Source organism: Excalfactoria chinensis, chromosome Z, assembly GCF_039878825.1.
Source record: "Excalfactoria chinensis isolate bCotChi1 chromosome Z, bCotChi1.hap2, whole genome shotgun sequence".
Taxonomy (NCBI): domain Eukaryota; kingdom Metazoa; phylum Chordata; class Aves; order Galliformes; family Phasianidae; genus Excalfactoria; species Excalfactoria chinensis.
In genome coordinates this window covers 10318516-10333031 of record NC_092857.1, presented here as the reverse complement: position 1 = coordinate 10333031, position 14516 = coordinate 10318516, and the positions used below count along the sequence as shown (strand labels likewise).

General features: G+C 38.2%; 1 protein-coding gene across 3 annotated transcripts in view; it reads left to right on the top strand.

The window, feature by feature from the left end:
- PRLR (prolactin receptor) overlaps positions 1–11940 on the top strand; it is a 165635-nt gene extending 153695 nt beyond the window's left edge. For all 3 annotated transcript variants that reach the window (XM_072359386.1, XM_072359387.1, XM_072359385.1), the window contains 8 exons: positions 957–1098; positions 2628–2760; positions 3902–4071; positions 5340–5509; positions 7030–7174; positions 7956–8055; positions 9368–9437; positions 10065–11940. In XM_072359386.1, coding sequence (XP_072215487.1) covers positions 957–1098; positions 2628–2760; positions 3902–4071; positions 5340–5509; positions 7030–7174; positions 7956–8055; positions 9368–9437; positions 10065–11090 — 1956 coding nt within the window. In that variant the 3' untranslated portion in view covers positions 11091–11940. The remainder of the gene's footprint in view (positions 1–956; positions 1099–2627; positions 2761–3901; positions 4072–5339; positions 5510–7029; positions 7175–7955; positions 8056–9367; positions 9438–10064) is intronic.
- The last annotated feature ends 2576 nt before the right edge of the window (positions 11941–14516 follow it).

The following is a 14516-nucleotide window of genomic DNA, read 5'->3' as shown; positions in this document are numbered from 1 at the left end:
AGGCACATCCAGCCCTCTGCGAGTGCAAATTCTCATATCTGTACCCACTACTTGAGGGGACATGGATGCTTTGACTTAATACGAACCCACTCTCTATCCTAGAGTACACTAAACTCTACTCCAATGAGAGGGTATCCCATGAGGTCACACACATGCACCCAGGTCTGGGTCTCTGCCTGCAGCAGCCTGCCCTGCCTGAAATGCAGACACCTGCAACATCCGGGAGGGATGCCACTGTCCAGCTTAATGATGGCATCAAAAAGAACTTCAGCTACTGTGTTTTCCTGTCGTCCCTCAGCACAAATGGTTGTGCTTCTTTAATCCCATTTTTTAAGCTGAATCTTTCAGAAGTCTCTCAGTAACTCCCTAGTTATTTTTTAGTTGGCTTTGAGTCATCACCCCTCTCAACATGATCTGCTGGGACAAATTTCCTCCCTCTGAAATTCTGGGGTGTTCTACTCACACCATTTATATTGCTGTTCTCAGCTGTTGCCATTTTGTTAGGAGTGGGCCACGGGATGCCCAGGTAAAATATCATCCTTAAAGTTACATTCAGGTGGCCTCAGTGCTACCTTTATGGCTATTGCATAGATGGAGAAAGCTGCTTGCCTAAAAGGGACTTCTAAAGAGTGACTCAAAGGGCTGAAGTAAGGCATTTTAATAGTGAGCCCTTAAAACTAGCCTCTAAAAAGTGTTAAACAGAGGGACTGTCTTCTTAGACTGACTTCTTAGAGGCTATAGTATTAACTTACTAGGAGGCCTACAGTTCTCAAGAACCATGATCTCAGTGTCACTGAAGAGCTTTCCCATTCACTCAGTTTCTAACTTTACTTCTTTGTGTTTCACATCCTAGCATATATGAGACTAAAAATCTTGCCTTTCAGAAGTCAGTGACGTAAGCTTACTTCTTGATGGCTGATTTGTTAAAATGGCCTAATTCCTTATTGTTTTTCCAGACAATATCTGTTGGAGCAGAGACACAGTGTAAAATAAATAGGTTAAATGCTGGCATGAGGTACGTTGTCCAGGTCCGCTGTATGTTAGACCCTGGAGAATGGAGTGAATGGAGCTCTGAAAGACGGATTCTGATCCCCAGTGGTGAGTGGATGATAGTTGTTCTGTTAGCTGTGTTTAAAATACAAGTAGGTTAGTGTTGCAAAAGGTACCTAAATGCTCTCCCTGAAAACCTGCTTCCTCACACAGATGCTTCATAGTGATGGAGGAACAACTTAGTGCATCTTACCATATTTCGTGTGTAACTACATATTTGGTCTTGCTGATCCACATAGCATCTTGCAAAACTGTGACATACAGTCTGGAATTTACTAGGAAGTCACTTTCTGATACAGGTGTGATTACATAAGTTTTTGGTCATATCCTACCACTTCAAAACTGTGATGATTTCACCTGTAACTAAAGATACCGGGTAATAATACTTCTGTAAGAGTCACTCACTTGTTCGTTAACAACTGGACTGAAATCATTGCCCTGCCTAACAGACCATTACATAGCAGCTACCATCACATGGCAGTAATTATCTGTATTCTGTTGGGACATTAAATGTCGATGACTTCATTTCTTGTTGTCAGACACTTTAGCCAGGTTGCCTCAAATCTTCCTCTAGCACTAATTGTATTATTCATTGTTTGACGTGGAGATTGCTGAAGTGCTTTTAAGAGAAAAGCATTTTTTAAATGTTCTACTTTCAGATCTGCTCTAGGCAATTATAAATTTGGAAAATCAATGACCCTACCTAAATAATAGGTAATATATTTTTTGATGTAATAAGACCATATTTTGCCATGGATACATAATTGCAAATGTTTCAAGCACATTAGAGTTTTTACTAGCATCCAACTACTCAAACTTTAAGCATCTTCTCAGCCCTATTTTTTGCCCAAATGCTTTTCTTGAATCTATAGTAACATCATCAGGAATCCACATAGTTGTAAATTGCTTGGCAGGAATCAGGCAATTAGACCAATTGCTGAGCATGACATCACTGTAGGAGGAAATACAAGAACTACTTCTTTGTGTCTCTTAGGTCATCTCAGCATAGGCACTTCAGAAGAGAACTACTGGCAGGGACATAAATACACAGGCAAACAAATTCTTCATTCATTTTTTTTTTCCTGTAAAACCAAAACAAGTGAAAACGTACTTTTTTTCTGGAATAATGAGCAGCATATTAAAACACATTTTTTGAAGAAAGTAAAAGGCTTATCTAGGTGATAGATTGAGTAGCAGAGTGTATTTTAAATTGCTTTATAAAACCTGGTATGACTGTATTGATCATCCTTTATCAGATTTGGGATGCAGAGGAGAGCCAGAGCTAGAGAATAAGAACATCATTCCTTGGTATATCTTCAGTGGGAAAGGGTTTTGAATCCAGGTTGAAGTTGCAGGCTGCTGCCCTCCCATTTGTTTCATGTACTAATAATAAGGCAACATATTTTCTTGCCTTGTAAGGCAAGGAAAAAAAAAAAAAAAGAAAGAAAAAAAAAAAAAGGAAAAAAAAAAGAAAAAAAAAAGATGTATATTCTAGTGCTCCCTTTATGTTTTATAAGCTCTGGAGTTGACTTGATACATTAAACATACTAATTATTTCATTCATACATCTCTTGCAGGACAGTCACCTCCTGAAAAGCCTACAATAATAAAATGCCGTTCCCCAGAAAAGGAAACATTTACCTGTTGGTGGAAACCTGGTTCAGATGGAGGGCATCCTACTAACTACACTTTACTTTACAGCAAAGAAGGGTAAATGGCTGTGTATAATTATTCACTATTTTATGAGAAAATCAAGCTTAAATGGTTTTGGCATTTGAGAGAGATGGTTTTCTGTATGCCAGGCTTTTGTTCAAGTGACATATTCTGGAATGGTACTAGCAACAGCATATTTAATGTTGAAAGACTATCTCTCTATACTGTTGTCTTTTTCAGATTGCTGTGAACTGTAATGGCATAGATAAACTGCCTTGAAAGTTGCAGTGGTGCAGGAACTGCATGACAGTGTTTGCAAAACAAAGGCACAGCTGTGTAACACCTTGCCTACATAGCTCCAGGAAACAAAGTTTTCAAAAATGACCAGAGTTAGCTAATTCAGGGCTAACTAAAGGTTAAAGCCTGTTACTGAGGGCACTATCCAATTGCCTCTTCAACACTGACAGGCATGGGACATCAACCACTTCTCCAGGAAACCTGCTCCAGGGTTTGACCATTCTCACAGTAAAAAGATTTTCCTAATGTACAGTCTGAACCTCCCCCGTTAAGTACTTTAACATCCTTTTTGTACTGTGGAGCACACATCTGCACACAAAATTTGAGGCTACACCAACACTATCTGTGGTGGAGAATCACCTCTTCTGACCACTAACTGTGCTGTGTTCAGTGCCCCCCAGAAGGCAGTTTGCCTTCTTCTAGATCACTGCAAGGCCTCTCATCCCTCCAGGCAGTCAGCAGCTCCCAGTTAAGTGTCACTGGTGAACATGCTGAGGATGGGCTCCACTCCTGCATCCTAGAACACTGGTAACAACATTGAACAGAAATGAACCTAGAATTGATCTTTGGGGAACACTACCGGTGATGAACTGGCAGCAGGGTGTACCCCATCCCCTACAGCCCTTCGAGCTCTGCCACTGAGCCATTTCAGCACTCACTGTGATATGGACCTGCTTATCTCACAGTTGAACAGTTTATCTGTGAGGGACAGTATCAAAGGCATTACTGTTGTACTATCAATTCTCAGAGCATCCTGGAAAAAAAGGTATCATGATTTCCTTCATATTCTCAGGTATACAGACTCAAATCCAGCCCTAAAGAATGTTACTAAAGATGCAACTACTTGTAAACAAAGTCACGTGTTTTGGTCTGTGTAATCACTGTGATTCTTTCATTTCAGAGAGGAACAAGTTTATGAATGTCCAGATTACAGAACGGCAGGCCCCAATTCCTGCTACTTTGATAAAAAGCACACTTCTTTCTGGACCATATACAATATTACTGTCAGGGCAACTAATGAAATGGGAAGTAGCAGCTCCGATCCTCATTATGTGGATGTGACCTACATAGGTAAGAGGCAGTGTTTTCCGTGGAACCGATTAATTCAGGATTATAGGTTTTGATACAATCTTTTTTCTTCCAGCTCTTCTCATAAATTGTAGTATACCCCAGTTAAAAATATGTAACAACAGATAAGATCTTGTTTGTAGTAAATCAAAATTCATCCTCCTAGCATTTGAAGGCCAAAAGTGCTGAAAGCTTTAACACTGCATTCAGATAATCATTTATTGGATCTGCATTTCCTCCAGTCAAGCCATAAGAAACACCATCTTGCTAAAATCCTTTTCCACTCTATCACCAGTTGAATTCAAATTGATCTTTTAACTAATAAAACTTAAATTTTACTACCTGAAAGTGGTTTTCTGAGATTTGCTTTTCCCAGGAGAAGCTGAATCGGTGTTTTTATTGCAATGCACTGATAATCTCTCAGGCTTCTTCCACAGTGTGACTGTGTGCAAGTATTTGTGTAATTTTCTAAGGGAAAGAACATGACTGCAAATAATGATTTTTTCTATCAAAGATGAGGCTGCTGAGAACCTGATAACTGAAAAAAGGCTTGTGGAAAAAAAAAGACGTTGTGTTTAACCTCTATGCCCTGACTAATTACTTGGTGAAAGTTTGCACCAGACAGTGGTAAAACACATGCATTATATGCAGGAGCTTTACCTGTGAACTGAGGTAGCTGCAGGCCTGGCTGTCAGAAACCTAAATTCCATTTTGCTTTATTTTTGAAGCGTGGAAAGGACTTTACTATTACTCTTTTATGTATCCCTACCTATGCACATCAGGAAAATGCTGCTGTGTTTTCCCAGTGTTAATGATTGAAGGGGACAAGTTTTATAATTTAAATCTGTATTTTCAGCATCCCTAATGGTATACAGCAATTTTGGTAAGATTATGATACAAAACAACTTTTATAACACACCATTGAAGATGTTATTTTGTTTTGTTTTTTATATATGTTTCTATTAGCTTTGAAATAGAGTGTGGAGAACAGCAAGGATAAATGGTGGTGTGAAAAAAAAAGTATGGTTTAGGTGGTAAAGGAACCAGGCAAATTTCAATATGAACTCCACTTATTTTGTGTTCTTTGGTGTCTTCAAATCTTAAATCCTTGCTTGCTTTATCAGGAAATTCTTGCTCACTGTATTTTAGCAGTTCCGAGTTACTAGATACAATGTAGGTGGCAATTTGCCCCACATAGCTCTTCATATATTTTCCTAAGATGCAAAGAAAAATCATTCATACTTTTACTATCAGTTTTCTTATTTAAACAGTACAGCCAGATCCTCCTGTGAATGTAACTCTAGAATTAAAAAAGCCAATAAATAGAAAACCATATCTGGTATTGACATGGTCTCCACCCCCACTGGCTGATGTCAGATCTGGATGGCTTACCCTTGAGTATGAATTGCGACTGAAGCCTGAAGAAGGAGAGGAATGGGAGGTAAGGATCTTGCAAGTTTTTACTTACAGTTTTTCTTGATCAGTTAGTTTGTTAGTTATGTCCCATGCCTGACTATAATGAAGCAGGCACATGGAATAATTCATCCTTTTTCAAAAGCAGTGCTTGTGTGTTCCACATATTCCTATTGAGAAGGCTAGTATCTCAGATGCTACTGTGTGACAGCAGGTGATGAAGTACTTGTTTTTAATTGTGGCCATTATATATTAATCATATTGACATAGTAGTTTAAATTGTTAGCTCTTGTTCCAACAGGCTTATTTTTTCTGATAATTTGTTCTCAGCCACAAATACTTCTTATATAACAGAAAGCTCAATGACATTATGTAAAATCACTGACATTTGTGCAAATAACCATTAGGTAATAGTTGTTATGGCCACATAATGATTATTCTCTACACTCAGGATCTGCAACTCATACAAGCAGGGGACAAATTGTAGGTTCCAGCTATTGGTATTTGGCTGTATTGCCTTTTTGTGTGCTACAAAACTACCCAGCCATCTCTGTATCACCTCCTGCCTTCCCTCTGTCAGCCACTGTACATTCCAGATCCCTGGCCACTGTAGAATTCACTTTTTACTATCCTGCTCCACATACCTACTTTCTTCTGCACTTTCTTCCCCAGTTGTTCTTTCTTGCCTCCTTCAGTTCTCACCATGGTGGGTCCCATCATTACCACATTTCATTCTTACATGTCATGTGCTCATGATGTGTCATTATAGCAGTTTAATTTGCACACTACAGCAGTGCCAGATATCATCACCACTGCATTATGTTAGAAATCTGAACTACAGGAATAAAATAAATGTAACATTACTTCAGTGGTTTGTGTAACAATTATTAGGGAGATGCCCAGTTCTATGTAGGACACGCTGAAAGTAATGCTTCCTATTTATTTCCATGGAAACTACAACAGATAAAGAGAGCACAATAACACTATTTGATAGAACAAATTCTCAGAGAAAAAAACACTGTTTTTCAGCATAGACACCACCATTATCTATAAATTTTCACCAGCAATGAACAAGAGCCTGCATGCCATGCTTGTAATAAATCTCCACCAGTGGAGGCGACCCACTGTCGCCACTGCTGAAACATACCACTCACCGCCTCACTGTGCTCACATCCACTGTTCAGTCTCCACAAACATTCAGCAAGCATCAGTGAACATCAGTAAGAGCCATTTTTCATGGGGGAATTCAGTGACACATCGTTGCTGCACTTCGTGTCAGACCCCATTCTGTCAGACTGCTCCGCTGCTGCCATCTGTCGCACAGCAACAAAATGTAATGGGATATTGGTGGGAAGATTCCACCTCTGCTGACAATCCACCAACACCCACCTCTGACATCATGGTCCAACATCATATACTTGGAGGCAGTACTTTCAGAACAACCCTGATATGTTCCCAACTTGATTATCAGGACTAGACTAGCAGTGATTTTCTTTGAAAAAATATCTAAATTTTATATGGATTTTATGATTTTTAATTCATTTTCAGACTATTTTTGTTGGACAGCAAACACAATATAAAATGTTTAGTTTAAATCCAGGAAAGAAGTACATTGTACAGATTCACTGCAAACCAGACCACCATGGATCATGGAGTGAATGGAGCTCTGAAAAGTATATTCAGATTCCTAATGGTGAGTAGCCATGCATGCCTTCAATAACTGTTATTTTATGGAAGTTCTTGTAATACTTCTGTTAGCTGTCAGTAGCACCCATACAGATTGACACCCCACTGTTTCCTACAGGTAGGAATGTCATTGCTAAGGTACCTTCTCAGCTTCTCTGCACCGTACAGTTAGTTGTACTCTTCATTAATCTTAGGAGTTAAACAGATGAATCAATTTTCTTATAAACTTAAAGCACATCCTTTTTGTTTATTGCCTCATTTATATTTGCTGTCATGATGGTAGTTTTTAATAAAAAGAGTGATAATAACTTCATTAAAAGTGCTTGGTAGATAACACAGTGACTTCCTGCAGACAGTAACAGCTCTTCCTTGTGCTTCATTTGGAACAAATTCAGAATAAACATCTCAGTGTAAGAAGTGTCACGTTAAATGGAAATCTTTAAAAACAAATCATCATAGACCATTCTACCCAAAATTTATTTGCACCTGTATTTGATAATGAAATTACTTATGTTAGCCTAAGTGGATTTGAACCCTGTGAAAAACTTTTCCATCTTCATGCATTTTTATGCCTTCTTCACAGGAGTTTATTTCCTGCACAATGCTATTAACTTGAAGTATATTAATTACCAGATGCTGAGATATGTCTGTGCTAGTAGAGGCCTCTAGATTCAATACCAACTTTGGAAGATTAAACCTCTTCTTCAAATAAAAGTAATTTGATACTTTTTGTGCATTCTGAATGTATTTTCTAGATGCATCCTTAAATAATTCCCTTTGTTTCTTAGACTTCAGAGTAAAAGATATGATTGTGTGGATCATCCTGGGTGTCTTATCATCTCTCATATGTTTAATCATGAGCTGGACAATGGTTTTAAAAGGGTACAGGTAAGTCAGAAGTTTCATAATTCTGTGTAGCTGTAAATTTCATCAAATTTTTCCAAAAATAAGCTATTAACATTTCATTTACTTTCATATAGATTTTGTGCTTTTTTATGGGAGAGTTACATGGCATAAATTACAGATTTATTACTTTATATTTGCTGCTGGTAGAGAAGTATTTCTGTTCATTAGGGAAAGCAGGCCAAAAAATAAATCACTAATTTCTCAATTTGTAAAGACAACTGGTATTAGATCTGACCTGCCTTCCTTTCATCCACCAAGCAAGTGACTTTATCAAAGAGGGAGGTCAAATTACTAAGATGGGACCTTTCCTTCATGACCCCATGTTCACCATGTCTTGTAACAGCTTTGCTCTTTAATTGACCTTCAACATCTCTCTGGTTGATCTTTCCAGGCACTGAGGTTCGAGTAACCTGGGTCTTCTCTCATGCTTTTCTGAGTGTAGCTGGGTATAAACTTTGGCTAGTTCCAGCCAGCAGGAACCTCCTCTAACTCCCCCAACTTTTGGTAAACAGTTGAGTGAAGTCCAGCTGCAACATCCACCAACTCCATCAGCAGTCTGGGGGAAATCCCATCAGGCCTTCCAGAATTGAACTAATAAAAACATATGGAAAGTCACTGCTCCCTTAATCATGGTCCTCTGTCTCTGAGGTCTGAGCAGACCAAGGTCTGTTGTTACTACTAAAGACTGAGGCAAAAAAAATTCATTAAATGTTTCCACTTCTTCCTCCTCCTTAATTCTTAATTGCTAAGTGACTAACCACCACAAGTGGTCAATGTGAATGCAAGCTATGCCTTTTCTTGGTTTCTCTCCAGACATTAACTGCAGCTCTGTTCTGTTTTTTGAAGCATGACCTTGCTTCCAGAGATCATATACTTTCTTTTTCTGCCCCGTTCAGCCATGCTGGTCTTCTGCCCCACTTGCTTTACTAGCAACACGAGATTGCCTGCTCCTGGGCTTTTAAAATTTAGTTGTTGAAAAGTGACCAGTTCTGTATCCATCTGTATTTATCTGTCTCTATCTGTATCTATAGAGTAGATTCCTGGGGTACACTGCTAACGAGCTCCTTGAGAAGCTTAAGATTTGATATTTTCAAATCCAGTGGCAACTCTGCTGAACTTTTTTATTAATAATGTCATTCTTTTAATTATCTCCCTGGGGCCCTCTTCTGATAGACCTCAAGCTTCCTGTTGCCATATCATTGGTACATTCATGAAAGAGATGGAATGGGTAGGAAGGGGGCCCATATTTATATCTTCTGTGTTTGTTCTGTTTGTGTTTTGTTTTGTTTTTCAGAATGGTAACTTTTATCCTACCACCAGTTCCAGGACCAAAGATAAAAGGCATAGATACACATCTGTTAGAGGTGAGTTCCGTTGATAACAGCAAAAGAATTTACTGTTACTTACCTTCTCAGGTTCTCTAACAGTAAAAATAATTACCATAATTAAGTATAAAACAGATTTAATTAATGTTCAAAATAAGCAAAACTTTCAGGTTGATCATCAGGAAGGCTGAGTATGAGATATGGTTTTGACTGGCACTAGAAGTAGTAGGACATTTGATGACAGAGTGTATGACTGCAGTTTCTTCCTGTGGCACCACGAGATTTTAATTCCTATGTGACCTAAGTAGTTCTTATGGAAGTCATTCTCCATATTCTCTTGGCATGTTGAGCAGACAAGAGCATAGCTGATCTGTCATTCTCTTCCATTTCCTCCTTGCCAAAACTTTGAAGCCCTTATTTGCAGAAGCTCCCCAGTCCTTCCATTTTAGAGGCATGAAGTCTGTGATTGTCTCCCTCCGGAGGGAACTCAGGGGAAGTTCTCTTGTTCTTTCACTGTTTTCTGCAGTAGTGTAAATTCATTTTAGGTCTAGAGATGTAACAAAGTGTTTGCATACTAAACATGTAAACTGTTTATAATTGTACTAGTCAAATAATCCCAATGTTAGTAGTGAAAAAATAACATTGTCTTATCTGGTATGCCCTTAGACAGGGAAATCTGAAGAACTGTTGAGTGCACTTGGTTGCCATGGTTTCCCTCCAACATCAGACTGTGAGGAACTACTGATAGAGTATCTGGAAGTAGAGGACAGCGAGGATCAGCAGCTTATGCCAAGTCATGACAATGGTCATCCCAGTAAAAATGCAAAAATTACACCCAAGGAAACAGACAGTGACTCGGGACGAGGGAGCTGTGATAGCCCTTCCCTGCTTTCTGAAAAGGGCAGGGTGACCTGCGCCCTTCCATCAATGCTTCAAACACAAGATGTAAGAGATGTTCAAGAAAAGAAAGCAGGGAAGAGGAGCTGGGAAACTCAGTGTGTAGCCTCAGAAAGAAAAGCACTCCTTTTTAGCAGTGAGAGTGTAAAATCATCCACATGGCCTGCAGTTCAGTTACCTAACAATCAGCCTCCTATGTTTGCATATCACAGCATCGTAGATGCACATAAGATAACACTGAGTACCACAAATACGAATGTTGCAGCAGTTTTGGTGGAAAATGAAGAAAAGCATCAATCACAGTATTCTATCACTGAAACCATCCCTGGAGACATGGAAAAGCAAGGAGAGATGGAGAATTTGCATTCCAGTACTGAGCAAACCACAGTGCAGGTCAAACAAAACAGGTCTAATGAGAAGTCACCATTTTTGGATGCTGCACTCATGGATTATGTAGAAGTTCACAAAGTCAGACAGGATGAGGAACCAGCAGTATTACTGAAACATAAAGAAAACAGTGGAAAGATTGAAAAATACACTATTTCAGGAGCCAGCAAAGAATACACAAAGGTTTCGACAGTTATGGACCATAATATTCTAGTATTAATGCCAGATTCACGAGTTCTGCACACACCTGCATCTCAAGAACCTGCAAAAGAAACGTCTCAGAACCTTCAGCAAGGTCAAGTTGAAAAAAACATGAGCTACTGTATGACAGCTCCAAGTGACTGCAAAAGAGAAACTAGTGGATCAGAGTACATGGACCCATCCTCATTTATGCCCTCCTTTAAATAAATAAAAGTTTGATCACTCTTCATCAGGTAATGCTACAGAATGAATCAAATACAATCAGTATAATGATGCTATGGTTTAAGATTATGCTACTACATCACAACTGTAGCTTGTACCTTTTCCTAGCTGATAAGTGTGATTTACATATGATTTTGTTAATAGCAATGTACAGTAAAAAACAAAACAAAACAAACAAAAAAAACCAACAAAAAACACATAGCACATAGTTCCTTTAAAAAACAGCCTTCTATGTGTATTATATAAAGAACGGAATAAACTGTGGGTTGACAGAATAGTCATAGCAGTAAATCCTGGATCACTGACACGCGTTTCTTGCAGAAGGAAATGTGGACATGGTACTACATGCCGTGAAAAATACATTGTGAATTAATTATTCAGTTCTGCAGTTCTTCTGTTATTTGATCAAACCTAAGGGAGTTTTGCAGATTCAACAAAGACTGAGATTGTTATGGCTTGGTACACCATAATTGTCTGAGCAGTTTCTAAATCAGATAAATCATTACACAGTAACACTGATCTGCGATGTATTTTTTTCTGAATGTATTGTGACATTAGATTAAGCTTTCTTTATATTCTTTCTCAATTCTTAAGAAAAAATGAACCTCTTATGTATGAAAAACCGTATATGAAAGACAATATGTTTAACTAATAGCATTAAAATAACAAATTCTTCACAATATGACAGAAAACTTTTCATCCTATTCCAAATCAAACCAAACACGAAAAAATGGCGGGCCACTATTTGATACACTGCCTTACTGTATATATTATACAATTCTACTTTAGTACAATCCCATACATTTAACAATGTATTTTTAAAGGCTATTTTTCTATTACCAAGAAAAAGAGAAAAAGCAAAATAAAATATTTTTTAATTTCCCAATGTTATTTTGCTAATTAGCAACTTTTCTGTTTCCTTCTGCTGAAACAGAAGTAACAAGTAAAGCTGCCATTTCTATACAAAGCATAAAACTAAACTTTATACTAATTAAAAATATGAAGTAATTTTTAAACTATATTTCTAATATATTGCTGATGTATTACTATTTGAATTGTAAATTATTTATTTCAGGCGTTTTTTACCAGCTGTTATTATAAAATTAAAGTAGAATCTAGGTTTTGAGAGTAAAGCTTCTTTACCGCTTAGTTTGTACTCTGTTGTCAGTCATGATCATCTACATCCTTAGCCATTGCGTACCTTTTTATCTGAGCTGGGAAGGCAGGTTTGAAGTCAGACTTGTTACAACGGACGTACCAAAATGAATTCTGGAATCCATTCTCCACAATCAGAATATGAGGCATAACCTTATATATAACCTCATGCTCTGCTGAAATAGTGGTGGGAGTGAGACAAGAGTCCATGTCTCTGGGCTGGATAGCTACCCGAGGAACAGCAGTGGGAACACTGCAGATTCTTCTTACCATGTGTAACTGGAGGAGGAATCAAAATGGTAATGGAATCACTATGAACTCACTATGGCCCTTCTTGAAACGAAAGTTAAATATACTCCAGGAAAGTATTAACAAGTGATGGCTGATTAAAGCTGGGTCAAGTATTTAGCAAGTAGCACTAGCTTAAGGGGAAATAGGAGCATAAGGTAAACAAAATTGTACTGTACATGTTGTGGGAAGTATATTTACCATAGATGAGCTCTCTTCTTTCTTGTCCTTCCTGTACAGCTTCATATTTCTCTAGCTTTTTATGATTTTTTGCACTGAGCCGGCCTTCCTGCAGCTGCAGAGCCACACAAAACAGATTCTCTGATTTTGAAGGTTACAGAAGGCTGCATCTACTTTGTCAAATCAGATTCTCATGTTATATACTTCCATGCCATGGAACTGCTCAAATACAGATCTGTTAAGCTGTCTAGTCCTTTCACTGGCAGGACTTTAGATTTTAACTAATTGTCTGTGTGTGTATATAAACACGTGTTGGGGATACTGTAACTTTTACTTTAGGCATCAAATGTAGAGTCTGTGAACTCTTACTTGCAATGCGCTGCCCACTTCTGGAGGTTGATCAGGGCAGTTCGGATGTTCTGCTGAATGTGTAGAGAGAGATCTTAATTCAGCCACTCAGTTTAGCACTTGAAGACATGAAGTGGCTACTTCAGAGAGCAGCCAAGCATAAAATTTTGTTTAGTTATAGGTAGCAGGACTATTTTATTGTAGCATTTGTACTATATCTTATAGATTTTCTAGAAATATTAAGAAGTACTGCGAAGAAAGTGTCAAGCTATCAGTCAAAACTGGAATGTTTTGCAGGACAGTAATATCTGTGTGTCCACATGTTTAAGCTGATAGTGTACTATCTCCTTTTGACAGTGTTTCATTACTCTGACTGTAATGCTCCATTTTTCTGGTTGAATCTCAAAGAGCTGATCCATATAAGACATATTCTCTTACCTTACACAGATAGCCATACCTGAAACAAGCAGTTATTTTCCACTCCTAGCAGCAAGTATAAGGATGTGCTGCTGCAGGCCTTTGTTTTCTCCCTCTGGTGATGCGTAGAGGCCATAGAATCTTATCAGACTACAGCTTGATGATGTTCCTTCCATAGTGCATTTGTTGGGCCATGTACAGGTTGTTACGGAGTATGTGACCAGATGTCAGCAGCAGGCTGTTGTTGTTCTGCTGGTTACGTTTGATCATAGGCAGGCAGGTACAACTTTTAGCAGATTTTAAGTATATTATTTGTCCTGCCTAACTGAAAGTATCTGTATGTGTACCTAGTTTTTAATATAGGCATAGAGTCTAGAGCATGATTAGCCTGAAAAATACATTTCTGCTTCAGGAAGATATGCTCCAGACGCCATTGGCTGTTACTATGTTTGTCTATCCTAGATTGCTCTAATCAGAGTGTGTGACTCTCTAGCCTAAAAATCAAAAGTTAAATCTTTTTTTTTTTTTTTTCCAAAAATATTTTCTGAATTGACATTGCTTAAGATGAAAAATATAGGCTGTGTTAGTATTGTGAGGTATGTCCAATTCTATTGCAGCTGTTGGGTCCCAGGAACATCATTAGCTTTATCGCCTTGAGTTCATAAAACCCAAAAGATCAGCTTTTCTTCTAAGTTGCCAGAAGAAGAAAAACAACAATCAAACAAACAAACAAACAAAAAGGAGTATATTTGCATAGAAAAACAAACAAACAAACAAACAAACAACAAACAGCACCAAAATTGTAAGGTATTATAAAGAAGCCTCTCCAGTAGTTCACAGATTCTCCATCAGCAAGAAAACTGAATCAGAGTTTTTCTATGCCTATCCATAAATTAGTTCTGAAACTGCAAGAGAGCTGTAGCTTAAATTACCTTATGGGGCATAAATGCTTTCCCACCTTTGCCAGTGAGAGTCCCATGATGCCGAATCATCATGGCTTTCTGTGAAGTCGGGAATTCTACC